The following is a 22,593-nucleotide window of genomic DNA, read 5'->3' as shown; positions in this document are numbered from 1 at the left end:
TCATACCCCACTAGAGTATTCGGTAATTAGAAAAAGTAAACGACTAACGTCCATCATCCATTATAATCCATATAGTGCTGTCGGCCTGCAGTCGTCACCAATCTCCCATCTGCCGGGCGGGCGCACGCACTCACGCACGCATGCACTCACGCACGCACTCACGCACGCACTCACGCACGCATGCACTCCACGCACGCACGCACTCACGCACGCATGCACTCCACGCACTCACGCACGCATGCACTGCACGCACGCACGCACGCATGCACTCCACGCACGCATGCACTCCACTCACGCACAGAAGGAATACGGTGATAACAGCGTGTGTACGCGGTTACCACGGTGATTAATGGCATAGGAAACGTGCTGTCATTCTTCAGTATGAATGGAGTTGGTTAATGGACTGCATTAAGTCATCAGGGGTGGAAAGTACTTTCACTTCTACTCAAATAGCAAATAATTTTACTTTTACTCCACTACATTGAAGTTATTATTTGAAAACATTAGTTACTTTGATGATTATTACAAAATATACACTAAACCACTTCAGTCCCTAATATACATTTCGGCCATTTGAAGATAGCCGGTCTATACTAGTTGTAGATCTGCTATTTTCAAATGATTTTTTTTTTTTATGCATTTGAAAACTTGAAACGGGACATACTGCATAATGAGTACTTTTACTTTTGGTACTTGATTTTGATATTACTTTTACTCAATACAATTGGACTATTTCTATATTGCAGTATTGATACATGTACTTGATACTTGTAAAACAAATATACTACATTTTCCACGTGTGCGTGATTGTGTCCAGGTTGTTCAGCTTGGCCTTGTAGACGTTTAGAGGTCAGAGGTCATGGTCTTATTTGTTTTTTGTTTATGTTCACATACAAAAATATTCAAAGATTATACACAAGGTCCATAAAAGATGTGAAGGAGAAAACCCAACAGGGGCTTGAGAAGTGTCATTCTCCAGGGACAGGGTTAGGGGTTTGTGGCTAGAGTTCATCCCCATTTCATCCTTAGAAATAGCCGATCTACAAGCTCACAATGCGTCACATGCACAGCAGCCCGACACATTGTGAGCACAGGTTTTCCTCGACTAAATGTACAGCTGATTTTTGTCGACTAAAATGTATTTTGGCAGGACTTGATGCCGTCGTAATAATGGCAGTAATTTGGGACTTGAAAACAGCCCAGTTGAGTGGTCAGATGGGTGGGCCCTCAAGTGGGCTCTGATCCAGAACCACTGTGTCGTGTAGTAGGCTACACTATCCCCATTGTGCAGAGGAGAGTCAGAGCCTTGCAGAGATCGAAGCAAGCACGACCGATCTCCGCTTTGATCATCTGTGTGTGTGTGTGTGTGTGTGTGTGTGTGTGTGTGTGTGTGTGTGTGTGTGTGTGTGTGTGTGTGTGTGTGTGTGTGTGTGTGCGTGTGCGTGTACGTGCGTGCGCGCGTGCGTGTGCGTGCGTGTCTTTTCCTGTTGCATTTCAGCTGAATCTATGTGGCTCTATACCAACTTCATTGCCTTCCTTTGTACACTGTGTGTGTGTGTGTGGGCGCACACGTTTGAGTGTGTGTGTGTGTGTGTGTGTGTGCGCGCCCACGTTTTAGTCTCTGTGTGTGTGTGTGTGTGACGTGTGTGAGTGCGCGCGAGCGCACGCACGCACGTGTGTGTGTGTGTGTACGATGTACGTGGATGCGTAATGCGTGACTGATCCTCGGTTCCACCCCTGGAAGCTCCAGGCTGTGGTTACGTGGACGTGACCCAGGAGAGAGCAGCTATTCCTGGGGAGAGAGAGAGAGAGAGAGAGCCTACGCTGGCTTGCCTCCGGTACACACACTGGGCTCTGGAGATCTGGGAGAGGCTGCTGTGAGGAGGAGATTATAAAGGACTGATGAGAGAGAGAGAGAGAGAGAGAGAGAGAGGGGGATGACGCAGAGAGAGAGAGTATAGTTGTCTGACTGACTGACTGACAGAGAGAGAGAGAGAGGGGGATGACGCAGAGAGAGAGAGGAGTATAGTTGTCTGACTGACAGAGAGAGAGAGAGGTTGTGGGATTACAGCTATTGAGCAGCAGTGAGGAGCTGACGAGATGCATAATTAGACAGATTGGACGGCGATAGTGATCTCCGCTGGGCCCCTTGGATCCAGCTGTCCAACTGTGTTAGCCCATTCTGACCTGAGATCAGATTAAAAAAAATGTCTTCTACCGTAAATCCTGACAGTTTTCAGAAAAAGCTGTGTTTCCATGTCAGTTCGTTCTTCGATTTTTTTCAAAAATAGCAGACCTACAAGCTCATAGCGCGCCACTCGGTGGCGTGCTATGAGCTTGTAGGTCTGCTATTTTTCAATAGCTATAAAGCATAACATAACGCTAAGTAACACCAAAAGGTGGTTCCCGCCCAAAGTGGGTTAGAAATGGCCGCGACGCCCCGGCCCGACACAGTGACGCGGCGGTGCTCCACACACACACACACACACACACACCGCATACGCTTCATAGCTGTGATGGTGACCCGAGGGGAAGGCTTACACTGTTAGCCTTCCCCTCGGGTCACCATCACAGCCACAGCCTAAGCCTTCGCAGCGTGTTGTAGTGACGGATGTTGCAGATTGTTGCGTGTACACGCGTTAGACGTCATAATATTAGCATGACGTCTACTACTGTACGTATATAAGCTGCTGGTGTATACTAGATGGTTGAGAACATGCAAATCCAGACGGCAAACATATATAGATTGACACTGTATAGGTTGATAGATTATACTGGAGGAGTCTAGATGTAAACACGTCTTAGTGCTTTCCCTGCATGGTTATACAGTATATCCTCACTAGCAGTTCTTTTGTATATTGACCTGTACTTTCTTCTGAACTGTACCCTCTTTTCAATCTCGATGACGGCTCCTCTTGCTTTCATTTTACTCTCTCTAGATTAGAAGGAAAGGCTGGAAGTAAAGAATTCAGTTCCCTGGAGACAGATGTGGTGTAGAATATAGAAATACTCTGTTACAAATAAAAGTCAGCAATTTTACTTACAAAAGTACAAAATTATCGGTGCATCAAAATGTAGGCCTACTTAAAAAAATGTACTCTTTGTGCAGAATGTCTCATTTGAAGTTTTCAAACAAGCTCACAAAGTCTCATCACGGAAATACTCATGGGTAAAGTACAACATGTTGTATACACAGTACTTAAGTAAACGTACTTAGTTACTTTCACCAGAGCCATCTAATAGAAGAGTTGCGACATTGAGGGTTCAGAAAACAGCCCGGTCACGTGGTCTATATGTACCACATAGACTGCAATGCATTTCGGAAACTTCCTGTCGTCCCTTTTTGAAGCCTTCAAATAGAGACAAACCAACAGAAGTCTATGTAGAAGAGCTAGCCGCCGTTGTAGAAGCCATTGGACTGATTAGCCATTATGCTATGCTTTAGCTATTGAAAAATAGCAGATCTACAAGCTCATAGCGCGCCACCGAGTGGCGCGCTACGAGCTTGTAGGTCTGCTATTTTTTTTTAATCGAAGAACGACTGACATAGAAACATAGCTTTTTCAGAAAACTGTCAGGATGTAGAAGACATTGGACTGAAACCCATGAAGCGTAACTCTGTCTTACTCTGTGGCTCTGCTTTCCACCACTGGTGTCGACAGACATCAGTTGTGCGTAACTCTGTCTTACTCTGTGGCTCTGCTTTCCACCACTGGTGTCGACAGACATCAGTTGTGCGTAACTCTGTCTTACTCTGTGGCTCTGCTTTCCACCACTGGTGTCGACAGACATCAGTTGTGCGTAACTCTGTCTTACTCTGTGGCTCTGCTTTCCACCACTGGTGTCGACAGACATCAGTTGTGCGTAACTCTGTCTTACTCTATGGCTCTGCTTTCCACCACTGGTGTCGACAGACATCAGTTGTTGGACCTCCCACTGAGAGTCTGAGACCCAGCTGGAAGCTCCTATTATCCAGTCTGTTTGAAAACAATAATTGAAAGCAGAGCCTCTCTCTCTCTCTCTCTCTCTCTCTCTCTCTTCTCTCTCAATTAATCTCTCTCTCTCTTCTCTCTCTCTCTCTTCTCTCTCAATTAATCTCTCTCTCTCTCTCTCTCTCTCTCTCTCTCTCTCTCTCTTGTTCTCTCTCAATTAAGCTCTCTCTCTCTCTCTCTCTCTCTCTCTCTCTCTCTCTCTCTCTCTCTCTCTCTCTCTCTCTCTCTTGTTCTCTCTCAATTAATCTCTTGCTCTCTCGCTCTCTCTCAATTTCTCTCTCTCTCTCTCTCTCTCTCTCTCTCTCTCTCTCTCTCTCTCTCTCTTGTTCTCTCTCAATTAATCTCTCTCTCTCTTGCTCTCTCTCTCTCTCGCTCTCTCTCAATTTCTCTCTCTCTCTCTCTCTCTCTCTCTCTCTCTCTCTCTCTCTCTCTCTCTCTCTCTCTCTCTCTCTCTCTCTCATTCAATTCAATTCAATTCAATTCAATTCAATTCAATTCAATTCAATTCAATTCAATTCAATTCAATTCAATTCAATTCAATTCAATTCAATTCAATTCAATTCAATTCAATTCAATTAGCTTTATTGGCATGAATGTAATAGCTACAGTATTGCCAAAGCATGAAGTTCAACAAAAGAACCAAACAAAATAAAATAAATAAATAAATATAACAGAAAACAAGCAAATAAAACATACATTTTCACAATACAATATGAAAATACTGTCATAGCCTACCGGTCAAAATGTACAGTATTAAATGTGTCTGTGGTGTGTCAGGATAATAGTCACATTGTGTATATTCTTTCTAAGTGTCCCTCATTTTGTGACATGCAGTCACATACTGTGCAGCCAGATGTGCTGCAGGTCCCTCTCCCAAAAGAATGAGTTGTTTGTCATTGTCATGCAACTCTTTAACCCATTCTGACCTGAGATCAGAATTCATACGAGGTTTCCACTGGGACACACACTGGTCTGATTTACCCATTCTCACCTGAGATCAGATTTAAAAAATGTCAGTGGCTCTTCGATTTTTCAAAAATAGCAGACCTACAAGCTCGTAGCGCGCCACTCGGTGGCGCGCTATGAGCTTGTAGATCTGCTATTTTTAAATAGCTAAAGCATGACATGATGCTAACACCAAAATGGGTGCCTGCCCAGAATGGGTTAAACTTTGGGATCATTAACTCAAATGTATTAAAATATGTGGTTCTTACTGTATATTATTATATGTATTACATTGAATTAGAAAGTGTGTCTCAGTCTCTACCTCAGCTGAGGTACAGTGACCACAGACTCTCTGTTCTGGAGGTAGGCAGGACTTCTTGTCGTCCTTTTCTCTATGGCCAGACTGTGGTCACTCATTCTGTATTTGGTCATGATCTGTCGCTGTTTTTTTTATCTTTGACCGTATACAGATACTCTCTCTCTCTCTCTCTCTCTCTCTCTCTCTCAATTCAATTCAATTCAATTCAACAGGCTTTATTGGCATGACATTTTACAAGTGTTGCCAAAGCACAATCACAGATATGACAAACAACAACATAACAACGTAATATCACTGACATGAAAAAATAAATTAATATAAAATAAAATAAAGCAGGTGGTGCAGAAAATAAAACATGGCATACTGTATGCGTGTCCTACTGGTTGTCCCTTTTCTTGTGACAGGAATTGACATATTTTGCAGCCAAAACTGCACATTCTTTCTGCTCCCCCAGAAGGACTGGTAATCTTTCCCTTTCTGTCATACTTCGGAATTCTGGGAAATTTGTTTCAAATTTTGGGAAGAACTCCTCTCTAATATTTGTGTAGTTTTTACATTGTGTTAAAAAGTGTAACTCTGTCTCTATAGCTCCGTCATCACAGTGTCTCTCTCTCTCTCTCTCTCCACTAACCCATTCTGACGGGCACCCATTTTGGTGTTGGCATCATGTTATGCTTTAGCTATTGAAAAATAGCAGATCTACAAGCTCATATCGCGCCACCGAGTGGCGCGATACGAGCTTGTAGGTCTGCTATTTTTGAAAGAATCGAAGAACGACTGACATTTTTTAGATTTAGAATCTGATCTCAGGTCAGAATGGGCTAAAGTGTGGAGGTGGACTGAGGTGTTTGGCCCTGAGGCTGTTGGCGGTGCCTCCGGCTGACAAACGGCCGGCTGACCTCCAGTGGAGGATAGATGGTACATGCATGGTCAGATGCAACGCCCCCATTGGTCCTGAATCACAGGGAGGGGGTTCTCTTCTGTTCCCAGACAGAAACACACTTCCATTTCTTTGTCCAGTTGTCTGTCCCACGTTGCTATAGGAGTGTTTGATCTACTGAGAGACTGAGATCTTCTCTTCTGAGCTTTTCATTTTCGGGCCAAAATACACAGTGGCAATTAAGGACCTGGTGCTCAGGAGGTGGTGCTGTGTGGACCCGGTGCTCAGGAGGATGGACCCGGTGCTCAGGAGGATGGACCCGGTGCTCAGGAGGATGGACCCGGTGCTCAGGAGGATGGACCTGGTGCTCAGGAGGATGGACCTGGTGCTCAGGAGGTGGGCTGTGTGGACCCGGTGCTCAGGAGGATGGACCTGGTGCTCAGGAGGATGGACCCGGTGCTCAGGAGGATGGACCCGGTGCTCAGGAGGATGGACCTGGTGCTCAGGAGGTGGGCTGTGTGGACCCGGTGCTCAGGAGGATGGACCCGGTGCTCAGGAGGTGGGCTGTGTGGACCCGGTGCTCAGGAGGATGGGCCTGGTGCTCAGGAGGATGGACCCGGTGCTCAGGAGGATGGACCCGGTGCTCAGGAGGATGGGCCTGGTGCTCAGGAGGATGGGCCTGGTGCTCAGGAGGATGGACCCGGTGCTCAGGAGGATGGACCCGGTGCTCAGGAGGATGGACCCGGTGCTCAGGAGGATGGACCCAGTGCTCAGGAGGTGGTGCTGTATGGACCCGGTGCTCAGGAGGATGGACCTGGTGCTCAGGAGGATGGACCCGGTGCTCAGGAGGATGGACCTGGTGCTCAGGAGGATGGACCTGGTGCTCAGGAGGATGGACCTGGTGCTCAGGAGGATGGACCCGGTGCTCAGGAGGATGGACCCGGTGCTCAGGAGGATGGACCTGGTGCTCAGGAGGATGGACCCGGTGCTCAGGAGGATGGACCTGGTGCTCAGGAGGATGGACCCGGTGCTCAGGAGGATGGACCCGGTGCTCAGGAGGATGGACCCGGTGCTCAGGAGGATGGACCCGGTGCTCAGGAGGTGGGCTGTGTGGACCCGGTCTTCATAATGACTGGATTTTTTAAAAGCACGGCTCAGGGTAGAACACTCTTATTATAAAATGGTGGTCAACCTGGAGGGTTTCTGCATGTGCACAGTGGGTAGTAGAGGGAGTGTTGTGCACAGTGGGCAGTAGAGGGGAGTGTTGTGCACAGTGGGAGATCACGATGAACTGCTAATCTCTTTGTGAGGTATTTTTGTATACACACATATGGTTTGTGTTCCTTAAGGTCACACAGCAGCTCACGAATCTCGCTGCTGTGTTTGCACATCTGTCTCTCTCTCTCTCTCTCTCTCTCTCTCTCTCTCTCTCTCAATCTCTCTCTCTCTCTCTCTCTCTCACTCACTCTCAATCTCTCTCTCTCTCTCAGTGATTCACACACTGTGACATGCTGTTCACTATGCCTGCAGATAGAGCCCCCCCCCCCCCCCCCCCCAACAACAACAGTGACATCAAAAGTTGCCTGCAGAGTCTAAAGAAATGAGGAGGATCATTATCTGCTGCATGGATGAATGCAGCGTTATAAAGGCTGGGATATGGGCTCTGGGTGGGGGTGTGTGTGTGTGTGTGTGTGTGTGTGTGTGTGTGTGTGCGCGTGTGTGTGCCTGTGCGCGCGTGTGCGTGCACGTGTATGTGTTTGTGTGTGTGCTCGCGTGCATGCGTGTGTCCGTGTGTGTGTGTGTGGGGGGGTCAGCGATCCAGTCACTCAGTGTCATTGATGTGCTGGCAGACTCATTCATCACACGCTGGCCACACAGACACGCACCCACGCACGCATAGGTAGCCAAGAATACAGTACACAGAGAGCACCAAGCAGGCTACAAAACACACAGAAAACACACAGATAACCCCCCCCCCACACACACACACACACACACACACATGCACATACACAACCCCAAGCCCACTGTACATACAGTAAGCGGCGTATGCTTTGCGTGCACTGTGATGCGTCATGTTACTCATGTACTGTACCGTATACTGTATTCTCTACCGTACACATGTCACATTAATCAGACCAGTGTGTGTCCTGCAGTGGAAACCTCGTATGAATCTGATGTCGGGTCAGAATGGGTTAATAAGTCAGTTGGCGTCGACAACAAGGTTGACTCAGGCCTCTATATGGGCCGAAGGTCAGCGAGTTGGGTGGGCTCCCATCGGTGGTGCTGTGGTACTCCAGAACCCGTCTCCAGGCCAAGGTCAGCGAGTTGGGTGGACTCCCATCGGTGGTGCTGTGGTACTCCAGAACCGGTCTCCAGGCCAAGGTCAGCGAGTTGGGTGGGCTCCCATCGGTGGTGCTGTGGTACTCCAGAACCGGTCTCCAGGCCAAGGTCAGCGAGTTGGGTGGGCTCCCATCGGTGGTGCTGTGGTACTCCAGAACCCGTCTCCAGGCCAAGGTCACCGGAAACATTTCTGAAAGGCAGACTGACTACAGGTCTGACGCTGACGCTGACACATACTGGCTTATACTGGCTTATCTGCACAGACAATTCAGCACAGCAGTCTTAGGCCTACTGGGTGTGAAAATGTGAAGTTTGAAAATCACACCTATTGCATAATGCATGCTACCGTACCGCGAGTCTCTTCTCAGCCAAAGTGAGAGACGCCGATGGAAAGAGGGGTGTGTGTGTGTGTGTGTGGGCTTGTGCGTAGGCGACTATGCGCGTGCATGTCTCAACAGCAGTCGGTCTCAGACTCTCTCCCCAGGTGATGAATCATGTTTTAGAAATAACTTTCATAAAAAATATGCTATGAATATTCTCACTCCTGGATACACGTCATGCACCGTGGTGCAGCTTACACTATTATTATTAACCACAGTGTAATTAAATCTGTGCTCGTAGTGATCACTATCTTATTTTTGTCTCGTCTGTGTGGCAGCTTCAGGTGTAATATTATGTGCAAGTTCTATTTGCGCTTGCTCTATAGCCTCGACACTAAAACGTATGTATAATTTACGTAGCATTTTATGTACAGTATACATAACACTCTATCGTCTATAGCAGGGTTGCCCGCACTATTTTTTTGCTTGAGATCTACTTTCAAACTGACCAGCTCAACAAGATATACCCACCCAAAAAATAGTTTAAAATGCTGAAAATAGTTTAAAATGTCGGTCTCCGAGGCTATGTGTAGACTATAGGAAAAGAGAGCAGTCCGAGTAGGGAGGCATCCTTTGGTTAGACAGCATTAATACAACACAATCTTGTATATGGTGGTTCCTGGCCCAAATTATTTTCAGATCCGTGGGAGACTTAATGATGAATCTGTGTGTCCTTTGCCTGTCTGAGAACACGCTGTGTGCTGTGCTGCAGAATAGATGAGTACATTATTGACAACATGTCTGGAGCACATAATCAGCCATCCACAGTGAGAGACGATCGTTCAGGCCCTGATCTTTGATCACACCATAAAGCGTGACTTCAAATATTGACATTTAGAGTCGTCGGGAGGATTATACGACTGAATACACACACACACACACACACACACACACACACACACACACACACACACACACACACACACACACACACACACACACACACACACACACACACACACACACACACACACACACACACACACGTCACAGCGGACATGCTGCTGCTGTGTGTGTGTGTGTGTGTGTGTGTGTAGTTTATCATCACAAACATCCTTCGTCCCCTAGGCGTGGTTGGGGACAGATAATGATGTGACACTCCTCTCTCGCCTCCCCCTTCCTCTGTCCCCCCCATGCACGCACGCAGTGGCGGAAGGTTCCTATAACGGCAGTGGGTGCCCCCCCCCCCCCCCCCCCCCCCAGCGACGACGCAGATTTATTTATATATTTCCCCTATAGATGGTCTAACAATGTCATGATTTGACCAATGTATTAATTACCAATCTCGTACACCGCATTTCTCACGAAAGCAAGATCCTTGACCCAATTATACAGCCACTGCATCTTAGGCCTGTATACCTTTTAATTAAAGTAAAAGTAAAAGCAGAGTAGAATTCTGTCCCCCGGACATTGTTTTGGGATATTTTCGGCTGAGATGGCTCTGTTTGTCAAGTCTCAAGTCAATTCAATTTAATTCAATTCAAAGGAGCTTTATTGGCATGAGAAAACTATACGTTTACATTGCCAAAGCAGAAAGAACAGTACAACAATACAGCAAAACAGTCAAAACAAAAATTATGTACCGTACATTTGAAGGTCAGAATCTTCAATAGATCACTGGATGCAGGTATAGTGCAGGAATATATACACAATGACTGACTCCACAAGTCAGTGTGGAGATTACCCGGCGGCCGGCGGTGTTGCTGCCCCTCCCCTCCCTCCCTCCCTCACGGCTCATGGCTCTTTACAGACGGGCCGACGGCACACAGACAGACACACAGACGGTACACAGACAGACACACAGACGGTACACACAGACAGACACACAGACGGTACACAGACAGACACACAGACGGTACACAGACAGACACACAGACGGTACACAGACAGACACACAGACGGTACACAGACAGACACACAGACGGTACACAGACAGACACACAGACGGCACACAGACAGACACACAGACGGTACACAGACAGACACACAGACGGTACACAGACAGACACACAGACGGCACACAGACAGACACACAGACGGTACACAGACAGACACACAGACGGTACACAGACAGACACACAGACGGCACACAGACAGACACACAGACGGCACACAGACAGACAGCAGCCTCTCCGCTGACCGTGTCAGTGTTGTGTTGCTGCAGGACAGTGGCGTGCACAGATAAGACACTAGGGGGTGCTAGAGCACCCCCTGCCCTTTTGGCAATTTTGCTCTTAAAAAAAGAAAAAAGAAAAGAAAAAAGTTCTCTTTTTTTTCCTTAATTTGTAGTGTGTGGACCATTACGGTGAACATTTATCAAATCTTGATAAAAAAAAACGCTTCTACTATATTATTTAGGCCCCCCCACAATCTAAAGCTATGTTACTATGTCAGTGGTTCTTCGATTAAAGAAAAATAGCAGATCTACAAGCTCGTAGCGCGCCACTCGGTGGCGCGCTATGAGCTTGTAGGTCTGCTATTTTTCAATAGCTATAAAGCACCAAAATGGGTTCCCGCCCCAAAATGCGCTGCACAAGGTGCCCTTTTTTTTCACTTGAGCACCTGCCCCTCTAAATGTCTGTGCACGCCACTGCTGCAGGAGACGGAGTGTGAATGAAGCGTGCGGTCACTGTAACAAAGCCACCGTATTATAGCATTTGAATAGCTGTTCTGTGAACACCGTAAAGGTGTGTGCCTACTATACTACGTGACAAAATGACCAGGGGCGGAGGGGGGGAGCTTCAGCCTTCAGTCAGTGCAGGGTGATTTTTGGCTTATTATTTTGTCAGTGGGTGCTTCTGCCCTCAAGCACTCCCGAAGTTGACGCTGTTGCACGCACGCACGCACGCACGCACAGACGTCTCAAGTTTCACCACAATGTGAGAGAGAGATAGAAAGAGAGAGAAACAGAGAGGGACAGTGTCCGCACGCACACACAAGAACGTGTGTGTGTGTGTGTGTGTGCGTGCGTGCGTAATGTGCACATTTTGTTTGTGTGAAATCCTATACTGTGGGTGTGTGAATGTGTGTTGTCTCTCCCTTTAACCTCGTTCACACCCTCGTTGTGAAGAGAACACTCACTATGTGAACCTGGCTTTGAGGAAGTGGCCGAGAGAGAGAGAGAGAGAGAGAGAGAGAGAGAGGGTAGCCTCGCCTAGACAGAGAAATCTCTGTCAAGGTAAGTCTTTCTAGTTTGTAGCTACTAGCTATAGAGAAGGGTAACTTGATGCACGGTATAATCGGTATATAGCGCATGGAAATCGGCCTTAAAAATCCCATAGCGGTATCGAATCGGTCTCACAGAGAGAGAGAGAGACAGAGAGAGACAGTCGGTTTTTGATCAGCACAGCCCTGGAAGACTGCTAGAGTCAGCTCAACAACTACTGCTCACACAAGCTGTGTGTGCGCGCGTGTGTGTGTGTGTGTGTGTGTGTGTGCGTGTGCTTGTGTGTGTGCGTGTGTGTGCGTGTGTGTACAGTGTGTGGTCTAATTTCACCAGCTAAACAAAAATGAAAGTGTTGTCCTGTCCTGTCCTGTTTCATTCAGTTGTGTGTTCATTTCATGCAAACACGCACGCTCACAGACTCACCCCGACAAATTAACAACTGTACGGTTGTCAATCCGACAGAGAAGCTGTGTCTGTGTCTGTGTCTGTGTGTGTGTGTGTGTGTGTGTGTGTGTGTGTCATATGAGACGCTCCTCTGGGCAGCCAGACATCCACAGAGCACTGGTGGTCAAAGTACTCACATTTTTCACTCACCTGTAGGCTGTAAGTAAGTATAGCGGAAATACTCTGTTGCAAGTAAAAGTCCTGTAATCGAAAATGTATTTGAGTATGCGTACAAAACTATTGGCATCAACATTATTATTAAGGCAGACACTTCAGTGAAGTGAAGGCACGTGGCGGCGGTTAAATGGCGTCCCCAGGTGGGTTGTGCTGTTAGATGGCGTCCCCAGGTGTGTTGTGTTGTTAGATGGCGTCCCCAGGTGAGTTGTGTAGTTAGATGGCGTCCCCAGGTGGGTTGTGTTGTGTTAGATGGCGTCCCCAGGTGAGTTGTGTAGTTAGATGGCGTCCCCAGGTGTGTTGTGTTGTTAGATGGCGTCCCCAGGTGTGTTGTGGTGTTAGATGGCGTCCCCAGGTGTGTTGTGTAGTTAGATGGCGTCCCCAGGTGTGTTGTGTAGTTAGATGGCGTCCCCAGGTGTGTTGTGGTGTTAGATGGCGTCCCCAGGTGTGTTGTGTAGTTAGATGGCGTCCCCAGGTGTGTTGTGTAGTTAGATGGCGTCCCCAGGTGTGTTGTGGTGTTAGATGGCGTCCCCAGGTGTGTTGTGTAGTTAGATGGCGTCCCCAGGTGTGTTGTGTAGTTAGATGGCGTCCCCAGGTGTGTTGTGTTGTTAGATGGCGTCCCCAGGTGTGTTGTGTTGTTAGATGGCGTCCCCAGGTGTGTTGTGTAGTTAGATGGCGTCCCCAGGTGTGTTGTGGTGTTAGATGGCGTCCCCAGGTGTGTTGTGTAGTTAGATGGCGTCCCCAGGTGTGTTGTGTTGTTAGATGGCGTCCCCAGGTGTGTTGTGTTGTTAGATGGCGTCCCCAGGTGTGTTGTGTAGTTAGATGGCGTCCCCAGGTGGGTTGTGTTGTTAGATGGCGTCCCCAGGTGTGTTGTGTTGTTAGATGGCGTCCCCAGGTGTGTTGTGTTGTTAGATGGCGTCCCCAGGTGTGTTGTGTTGTTAGATGGCGTCCCCAGGTGAGTTGTGTAGTTAGATGGCGTCCCCAGGTGAGTTGTGTTGTTAGATGGCGTCCCCAGGTGTGTTGTGTTGTTAGATGGCGTCCCCAGGTGTGTTGTGTTAGATGGCGTCCCCAGGTGTGTTGTGTTGTTAGATGGCGTCCCCAGGTGAGTTGTGTTGTTAGATGGCGTCCCCAGGTGTGTTGTGTTGTTAGATGGCGTCCCCAGGTGTGTTGTGTTGTTAGATGGCGTCCCCAGGTGAGTTGTGTTGTTAGATGGCGTCCCCAGGTGTGTTGTGTTAGATGGCGTCCCCAGGTGTGTTGTGTTGTTAGATGGCGTCCCCAGGTGTGTCGTGTTAGATGGCGTCCCCAGGTGTGTTGTGTTAGATGGCGTCCCCAGGTGTGTTGTGTTGTTAGATGGCGTCCCCAGGTGTGTTGTGTTAGATGGCGTCCCCAGGTGTGTTGTGTAGTTAGATGGCGTCCCCAGGTGTGTTGTGTTGTTAGATGGCGTCCCCAGGTGTGTTGTGTTGTTAGATGGCGTCCCCAGGTGTGTTGTGCTGTTAGATGGCGTCCCCAGGTGGGTTGTGTTGTTAGATGGCGTCCCCAGGTGTGTTGTGTTGTTAGATGGCGTCCCCAGGTGTGTTGTGTTGTTAGATGGCGTCCCCAGGTGTGTTGTGTTGTTAGATGGCGTCCCCAGGTGTGTTGTGTTAGATGGCGTCCCCAGGTGGGGTGTGTTGTTAGATGGCGTCCCCAGGTGTGTTGTGTTGTTAGATGGCGTCCCCAGGTGTGTTGTGTTGTTAGATGGCGTCCCCAGGTGAGTTGTGTTGTTAGATGGCGTCCCCAGGTGAGTTGTGTTGTTAGATGGCGTCCCCAGGTGTGTTGTGTTGTTAGATGGCGTCCCCAGGTGTGTTGTGTTGTTAGATGGCGTCCCCAGGTGTGTTGTGTTGTTAGATGGCGTCCCCAGGTGGGTTGTGTTGTTAGATGGCGTCCCCAGGTGTGTTGTGTTGTTAGATGGCGTCCCCAGGTGTGTTGTGTTGTTAGATGGCGTCCCCAGGTGGGTTGTGTTGTTAGATGGCGTCCCCAGGTGGGTTGTGCTGCATGCCGCCGTATGTCACAGAGAGGCACTAGGGGGGATTATCCCTGCTCAGTGAGCCGCGCGCTAACAGCCCAGAAGAATAATGAAAAACTAAAACACTATCTATTTTAAGAACGATAGACTTGAAACCTCTGGGGAGGAGAACGGGGTACTTAGTGTGGGAAGCGATACAGAAAGAGCATGCAGGAAATAGGAATTAACAGAGAGGGAAAGGTTGCACAGGGAGTTTGGAGCCAATGATGCCCCAAATTGATACAGCATGTATTTATGTATATTTGCTATTTTCCAACGTATTTCTAATGGATAAAGTGTTGAAAATGAATGTGATAAGTACTTTAGCTGACATAAGTCCCCTAACCCCATATCAGTTTTGTAGCCTATTCCTAAATTCACAGAAATATGAAAAACAAGGATACAGTTTGACTCTATCCAGGCAGAATATGTATCAGCCTGCCACAAAATGAGGTGAACAATATAAGTCTGCTACAATGAATAGATCAATGTCATTTTTCTTATGTTTTTCCTATGAGAGAGAGAGAGGGTAGCCTCGCCTCGACAGTCTGTTGTTGGCCTGTGTGTGTGTGTGTGTGTGTGTGTGTGTGTGTGTGTGTGTGTGTGTGTGTGTGTGTGTGTGTGTGTTTGTGTGTGTGTGTTCATTTGTATGCGTGCAGAATGCAGATGTGTGGTCACGGCATGCATGTCAACTCAAGATAGGGTCAGCATATTCTTGAAGAAGGTTAAATGACTGTGTGTGTGTTTGTGTGTGTGTGTGTGTGTTTGTGTGTGTGTGTGTGTGTGTGTGTGTGTGTGTGTGTGTGCCGGCGTGCCGGTGTGTGTGTGTGTGCGCTTGCTTATGTGTGCATATTGCTGAAGGCAGGGTCAGCAACTTCTTGGAGCGGGATTGACTTGCTACCACTCGAGCCCCACATTCTGGGCGCAGAATTTGCCAGAAATACGTTATCTTTTGATTAGATTCTGCCTATAGCGACTAAAATGATTCAAAGTCTGCACACCAGTGTTAGGGCTGTCACCATTACACATTGCAAAGTTGACAATTCATAATTACATAAATTATTGTGATTAACAATTGAATTGTGTTTTTGGCATATTGAACAACAGAATACAAATGTAATTTCTCTTTGGTTTTTTAGGCTTCATAATCACAGAATGCACAGTGCAGATAATAACCAATGACTTGAATAATATACTTACAAAGAATCAAATCACTGACCAAAAAAATGTCAAACTAGCAGAAATACGCTGATCTACAATGCATTGTAAGCTGCAATTTCTGCAACTTTTTGAATATTTCTTTTCTTTTTGAGAAACTCCCGTTCTCAAAAACACATTAGGTGGTAACGTTTTGAGGCACCGGCAGCCCTCTTTTCCTCATCAGATCGGCCTCCTAATGATGCGTCTGATAATAATCATGGTCTCATGCATTAATAAAGCACTTTTTGTCCCGAGTTACAAAAAGCAGAATGGCTCATTTCCGTAATTGCACATATTCCTGAGGCAGCCATGGGGTCTTGTTTCATTGGGTCATTTATTTTGCTTTTATGCTGACGTATATGTATCGAATTGTTTTGTCTACCCCACAGCACAAATCCCACTCCATTTTTCATTGAAGTGGTAATTGATTCTTGAATATCGTTCCTCTTAAATTGATGCCATGAGCAAACGTACCGAGGTTGTATCTTAGTCTTAGTCATACCCTGTTTTCACTACAAATCTCTTTGACTGCCAAATGTTGTGCGGAAATAAGTGGCGAGATTTAGTGTGCTGCTGTTTGAAATAGCCTAGAGGTACACCGTGGTTTGAAACGTGGCGAGGGGCATCTCTGGTCTGAGGCTGAGCTGGGAGTGAGTTCCATAAGTTGGATAGGTTGGCGGTTGCCCCGGCCGTCACCCCAGGTTTATTGTCAGGAGTTTGGCAGTCACCAGACAATGAATCTCTCAAGACCTTCCCAGATTGCCAGACAATAAATACAAGTTTGAAGTAGTGTGCTCGTTGATCTTTGTGCCTTATAATTTACACATTATAAAAGTAATATTACACCGGCAACAGCCCTTCAATCTATCTACAGTCAGACTATACCTTGCCACAGGCCCATAGCGTGGAATAAAGTATCTCGCAACGTCTCGCCAATAGGTGAGAACGGCTTTGCCACCGTGCTAATGGGACCCTTTAAAACCAAAGCGGCTTGCTGTGGTTCTCGACTAACAGAAATTTGCATGCACAGGCCAGGGGGTGGAGGGATGCCGATGTAGGCTATCTTTGTTGTTTTTCAGAAGTTAGACTCATGGGCAAGCTCTAAATAGACATGGGCCACGGCCCGGCTGGCCAAATGGGGAATACGCCTCTGCCTTGCCAGCTTGTTTTTTGGCAGCATACATTTTGATTTTAGTTTTAGTCATAGTCTCTTGAATGGTTTTCATTTAGTTTTAGTCACATTTTAGTCACCGGGAATGTTTGTGTTAGTCTAGTTTCAGTCGACTAAATATAAGATTTTAGTCGACTAAATCTACAGTTGATTTAGTCGACTAAAATGTATTTTGGCGGGTCTTGATGCCGTCTATAGTTTATTTTTTGACGAAATTGTCAGTATATTTAGTCTTAGTTTTAGTCATCATAGCTTAGTTTTCTTTTTGTTTCCATTTAGTCAGTGAAAAAATGTAATCGACGAACATTTTTCGTCTTAGTTTTAGTCGACGAAATCATCACTGCCTGATAAGCACTTGGAATGTATAGGAGTTGAGTCATTACATTTGCAGTGGCAGTGTTTTGCTTTTGGAATGTGAAACTAATGTAATGGTGTAAAGCTGTCTGTTTGTCCCTGTCTATTTACAATATAATTAAGTAATGTTTGTAACCCGCTGTCTGCAAATACAGTATGCTACTTGTGGGTGCTGGAGATGCCAAAACAAACTAACTGGCTATTAGTGTGGCAGGATATTGAGCTCATTGCAGATATTTTTGTATTTTCTTTTTTTCAATTTTCAAATTCATTAACGGTCACATTATTGAGTCAATGACTGTGAAATATCATTCAATATTGGTGAAATATCAGTCCAAAATATCAGTCAATATAGGTCCAAAAATATCGGAAATTATTTTGATATCGTTTCGATACCGATCATCCGATATCGATATGCTACCGATAACATTGCGTGTATCACTATTAATGATACATATTATTGTCTCTCTCTCTCTTTCTCAGCTGAATCCCGGGCCGTGTTGACGTGACCTGAGTCCAGTCCTAGACGTTATTCTTCTCCTTCAACTCGCCGCACGGAGCTCCGGCAGCCATGGCAGAGGCTCCGCCCCTCCTCGCCTTGAGCTCCCACCGCCGCCGCCGCCATCCCTCCTCCTCCTCCTTCCTTGTGGTCCTCCTCCTCTCCTCGCTGGTGTTCCTGTGCCTCCCCGGGGGGTGCGAGCGGGCGCCGCGCCGGCCGAGGCTGAGAAGAAGAACTGCACGGCCAGCGGGGACCCCTGTCAAGAAGGTGGGTGTTATTAATAGACGTCATTCTCCACATGTATCACAGCTATACAGTTTACCGTGGGCTCAGCCTCAGATTACAGGATTTGTTCGAAATCAGATTTGGAAAAATCTGCCAGCGTCGCGACTCACACACTACAGGATACATTTATGAGATTATTTTAGGATAATCTCTTATAAACATGCACACACAGCTAGATTTGTGTATTCAAACGCACGACAGGATTCTATTGAGATTATCAGACTTGCACGAGCGCAGCGCCTCGCGTCATTTCTCGTCGTGTGATCACAGCAGCAGCAACAACGAATGGAGCGGTGAGAGAACAGTGGTTCTCAACCTGTGGGTCGGGGTTCCCACAAGATTTTATTTTTGCGGGGGGGGGTGACAGTCTTTTCAGAAAGAAACAAAGAAGGGTACAGGCTTTAGTTCCGACATAGGCCTGTTCTGGAATCTTTTGGAGAGCACTTATAACACAGTTAAACAACATACAGTAATGAGACAGACACAATTCAGAGTTTCAAAGTATTATAATCTTGTATTCGAATACGGAGCCAGCAATGAAGCGTTGCAATGGAACACCATGTACTGACTCAACACAACTCAGTCAGACTTCAGCTTAAATACATTCCTACTGCCTCAGGGAGTAGGTGGGTCTTAAATACCTTCCTCCATCCTCAGGGAGTAGGTGGGTCTTAACACATGAGACAATGGGAAGACCCTTCCCTCAGACCACAACACAAGTCACAGATCAAATGTCAGTAAAGACAGAAAACATCTTCTCGTAGTTTAGTTTCCCATGAGTGATTTGATCTCCTTAAATGTATAACTTAGTGTATTCCACATTTCCTCGACAATACTATTGATCCGAAACCTCAGTCCCTAACCTAACCATAACCGCGAGCACGGGAGCAGCGCATGTCGGACCATCGCATTGTCCCCTCCCCGCGCTTCGGACCTTTGGCGGTGTGTCGCATCTGCGTGTGCACCCCACAAAGAACAACAGCAATCAAACGTAATCCCCAGAATTGTACATAGGAGGTTAACCCATTCTGACCTGAGATCAGATTCAGACGAGGTTTCCACTGGACACACACTGGTCTGATTAACCCATTCTGACCCGAGATCAGATTCTAAAAATGTCAGTCGTTCTTCGATTTTTACAAAAATAGCAGACCTACAAGCTCGTATCGCGCCACTCGGTGGCGCGATATGAGCTTGTAGATCTGCTATTTTTCAATAGCTAAAGCATAACATGATGCTAACACCAAAATGGGTGCCCGTTCAGAATGGGTTAATTTCCGCCCAGCAGTGACACATAATTTGCTCATGAGATAGAAAAGACATTTCAAACATAGAATAGTGCCCTCCAGTCATGCTGTGTACAGTTATAGCAATCACACACCCATTCATATATCTGTGGAGCACATTAGTGTAACACTAAATCTTACATTTAACATGACACTTGTGCATGACACTATTATGAGCTAATTTCACCGATTACCAACAGTCATTTTCCACTTAGAATTGTTGCTGTCTGGTGGAAACCTATTATGTCCAAAGCTGTTACTTTGGTTTGCTGGAAATGGGAAAAGATTATCCAATTTAGTTCATATTTAGTTATTAGCTCAATATTTATGAATCCCTCTAAACCCTAACTTTCTTTCCCTTCTAAAACATAGCACAACTACATTGTGGCGTGTCTTGTGAGCTTTGATCAGACTGACTCATCTTATAATGAGCATTATAGTGAGGTCTCTTTTACTTTCTCTAATAACAACCTAATAAAACAACCTAAAATATGAACCTTGGTTGAAAACCCCCCCCCCCAAAGGGTATTCAGTATTTAAGTCCGACGTCATTTTGTAGTGCTACGTTACGTCCGGGTCCAAGTGGCACCAGCTCCCGTCCGCATCCCATTGTAAATAGAATATCTAAACGCGTGAATCTTTTTAAATTGACGTTATTTTTCAGAAAGGAAGCCATAGAGGGTTAAAATGGGTCTTAATGCTTCCAACTCGAGTAGAATTATTAATGTTTTGTACAAGTGTCCATGACAACAAAAATATATGATGTGGAGACAATAAAGACTATTATTATCATTATTATTGAAGGTGGCAACAGTCCATTTGCTCGGTAAAATATTTCGGGGGATATTTAGAATGTGTGCAGGCTTGAGTATGTTGAATCTAGTTTGCATTAATGAGGATTTAGTTGACACAATAAAATAAAATGGCGATAGTATTCCATGTGGGGCAGACGGCCTGTCACAGCCAGATTTGGGAGAGCAGCGCAGCTTTGTTGTTGCGAGGAAAGCGGTAAAATGAGACTTTCGTGGTTGTTTTCGTCTCAGATTTAGTCCGACGGAGCGTCACAGTATGGGGACACAAAAGCGACACAAAAGTAGGACCCGGAAGTATCTCAGGAGGGGGCGCTCACGTCACAGCTAAAATACTGAATGTAATGTATGTCTCGTAATAATAATTCAAATCTACAAAGAAACTACATGTTATTTTCAAAATAAATGTAGTGGCTTAAAAGTACAATGTTTGCCTCTGAGATGTAGTGGAAAGAAGTGAATTAAATTAAATTCAAAATCCGCAGACGACACAGCTATTGTTGGTCTGATTGAGGATGATGAGATAAGCTATGGAAGAACAGTGGACGAGTTTGCCGGTTGGTGCAGGAGTAACTTCCTCCAGCTTAATCTAAAGAAAAACTAAGGAGGTCATATTGGACCTTAGGACTGGTGCCCATGCACACCAGGAAATAGTCATTGGTGACGATGGGGTAGTGATTGTGGACGAATATAAGTACTTGGGTACAACGATTGATTCCAAGCTGACATGGAATTCCAACACTCATTCCATCTACAAGAAAGGTCAGCAGAGGCTGCATTTTATGCGCAGACTGAGACAGTATAACGTTGAAACACACAGCCAATACCATCTTTGACCATCAGGGCGACGGTATACAGTATGGTACCTTCCCTGCAGGCTAGGGCCTCAAGATCGTTTGTTCCCATAAGTATAGGACTTATGAACAAACAGGCCCCGTCTCAGTTCCGTGCATAAAGTGTGATGTGATGCCTCTGGGAACTATGACTGGTGGCCTTCTGTTGGCACTGTTTCTTTATTGTCTATGTACTGTGTGATCTGTTTGTTTGCATGTTTTACTGTTCTTTATTGTCTATGTACTGTGTGATCTGTTTGTTTGCATGTTTTATGTATATCCTGATGACTGCTGTGCACAAAACAAATTTCCGAAAGGACAAATAAAGTATCTATCTATCTATCTAAAAGTCACCTCACAATTACAAGTACAGTACTTGAGTAAACTTACCTAGTTACCGTGGCTTTCCAGCAGTGATTAGAGGGAACAGAATCCCCATATTGAGTGTTGTTTGATGAGCTGGTTGAGTCATCTCTCTCTGGGGGGATTGGAGGGCCTGGCTGGCTTTAGAAGCGCTGCGTCGGGTCCCATGTGTTGACACGCGAGCCAATCAGCACTGCGTCGGGGTCCATGTGTTGACATGCGAGCCAATGAGCACGCCTGCACCCTGCGTGACATCTAGTTAGGTCTGTGTAATCAACACACTTAAAGCCAGGCCGCCCGCCGCCCCCTCATGGGCCCCTTGACAAGGTGCTAATTTACACACAATCACAAACAAGCGTTGTTGCTCGATGAAAAGGACTTGATTTTCAAGCTCGACGCGTACTGTAGTCATTTGAAAATAGAAAAGGTTACTCTTGTTCATATGAAACTCCTTTTGGCAAGCAATGGAACGGTAGCGCACGCCTACAGGGACGAGGTGCTGCTGACCGCGGGAGACAGACTGTTGTTTTGTAACCAAGATGCGATAGATAAGAGTATGCATCTACAGTATAGCATCTAGCATCTCGTTTTTCTGCCACTCTGCATTTCCGCATAACTTCTGGGTGCGATGATGTCACGCGCATAGCCTTTATAACCTATATTATTATTATTATTATTTTAAATGTTTCGACACAGTAATGGGTCTTCCTCGGGTATGATATGAAGCTCTATGAAATAGGATGCCTCAGCATTTATCCAACATGTACTTGGCATTTATTTTCAGCATGCCGTTAAATTACACATCGTCTTCTCTGTCATCTTATAGGAGCCATATCATTCTGTTAGGATTTGTTTCATAGACAAAATGTGCTCACTGGAATAACTTGACCTCTTGTTCACTTGCCCCCCCCCCCCCCCCCCCCCCTCCTATTCCAGGAGTGGTACTGCCCATCTGGAACCCCCAGAACCCCTCTGTGGGGGACAAAGTGGCGCGAGCCATCGTTTACTTCGTAGCCCTCATCTACATGTTTCTGGGCATGAGCATTATAGCAGATCGCTTCATGTCTTCTATAGAGGTATGACGCACGCACGCACACACACACACACAC

General features: G+C 46.3%; 1 protein-coding gene and 1 long non-coding RNA gene across 2 annotated transcripts in view; both read left to right on the top strand.

Annotated features, from left to right (window-relative positions):
• Positions 1–17,923, top strand: part of LOC310875822 — a 77,851-nt gene extending 59,928 nt beyond the window's left edge. The window contains exon 3 of the long non-coding RNA XR_014570690.1: positions 17,893–17,923. This is a non-coding gene — a long non-coding RNA (uncharacterized lncRNA). The remainder of the gene's footprint in view (positions 1–17,892) is intronic.
• A 122-nt stretch (positions 17,924–18,045) lies between these two features.
• LOC310875821 (sodium/calcium exchanger 1-like) overlaps positions 18,046–22,593 on the top strand; it is a gene marked incomplete at its 3' end in the record, with an annotated part of 87,659 nt that continues 83,111 nt past the window's right edge. Inside the window, exons 1-2 of the mRNA XM_083789212.1 lie at positions 18,046–18,175; positions 22,421–22,560. Of these exons, the coding sequence (XP_083645338.1) occupies positions 22,510–22,560 (51 nt within the window). The 5' untranslated portion in view covers positions 18,046–18,175; positions 22,421–22,509. The remainder of the gene's footprint in view (positions 18,176–22,420; positions 22,561–22,593) is intronic.

Source organism: Protomyctophum parallelum, assembly GCF_964188405.1.
Source record: "Protomyctophum parallelum genome assembly, chromosome: 18".
Classification (NCBI taxonomy): Eukaryota; Metazoa; Chordata; class Actinopteri; order Myctophiformes; family Myctophidae; genus Protomyctophum; species Protomyctophum parallelum.
This window is presented reverse-complemented; position numbering and strand designations above follow the sequence as displayed.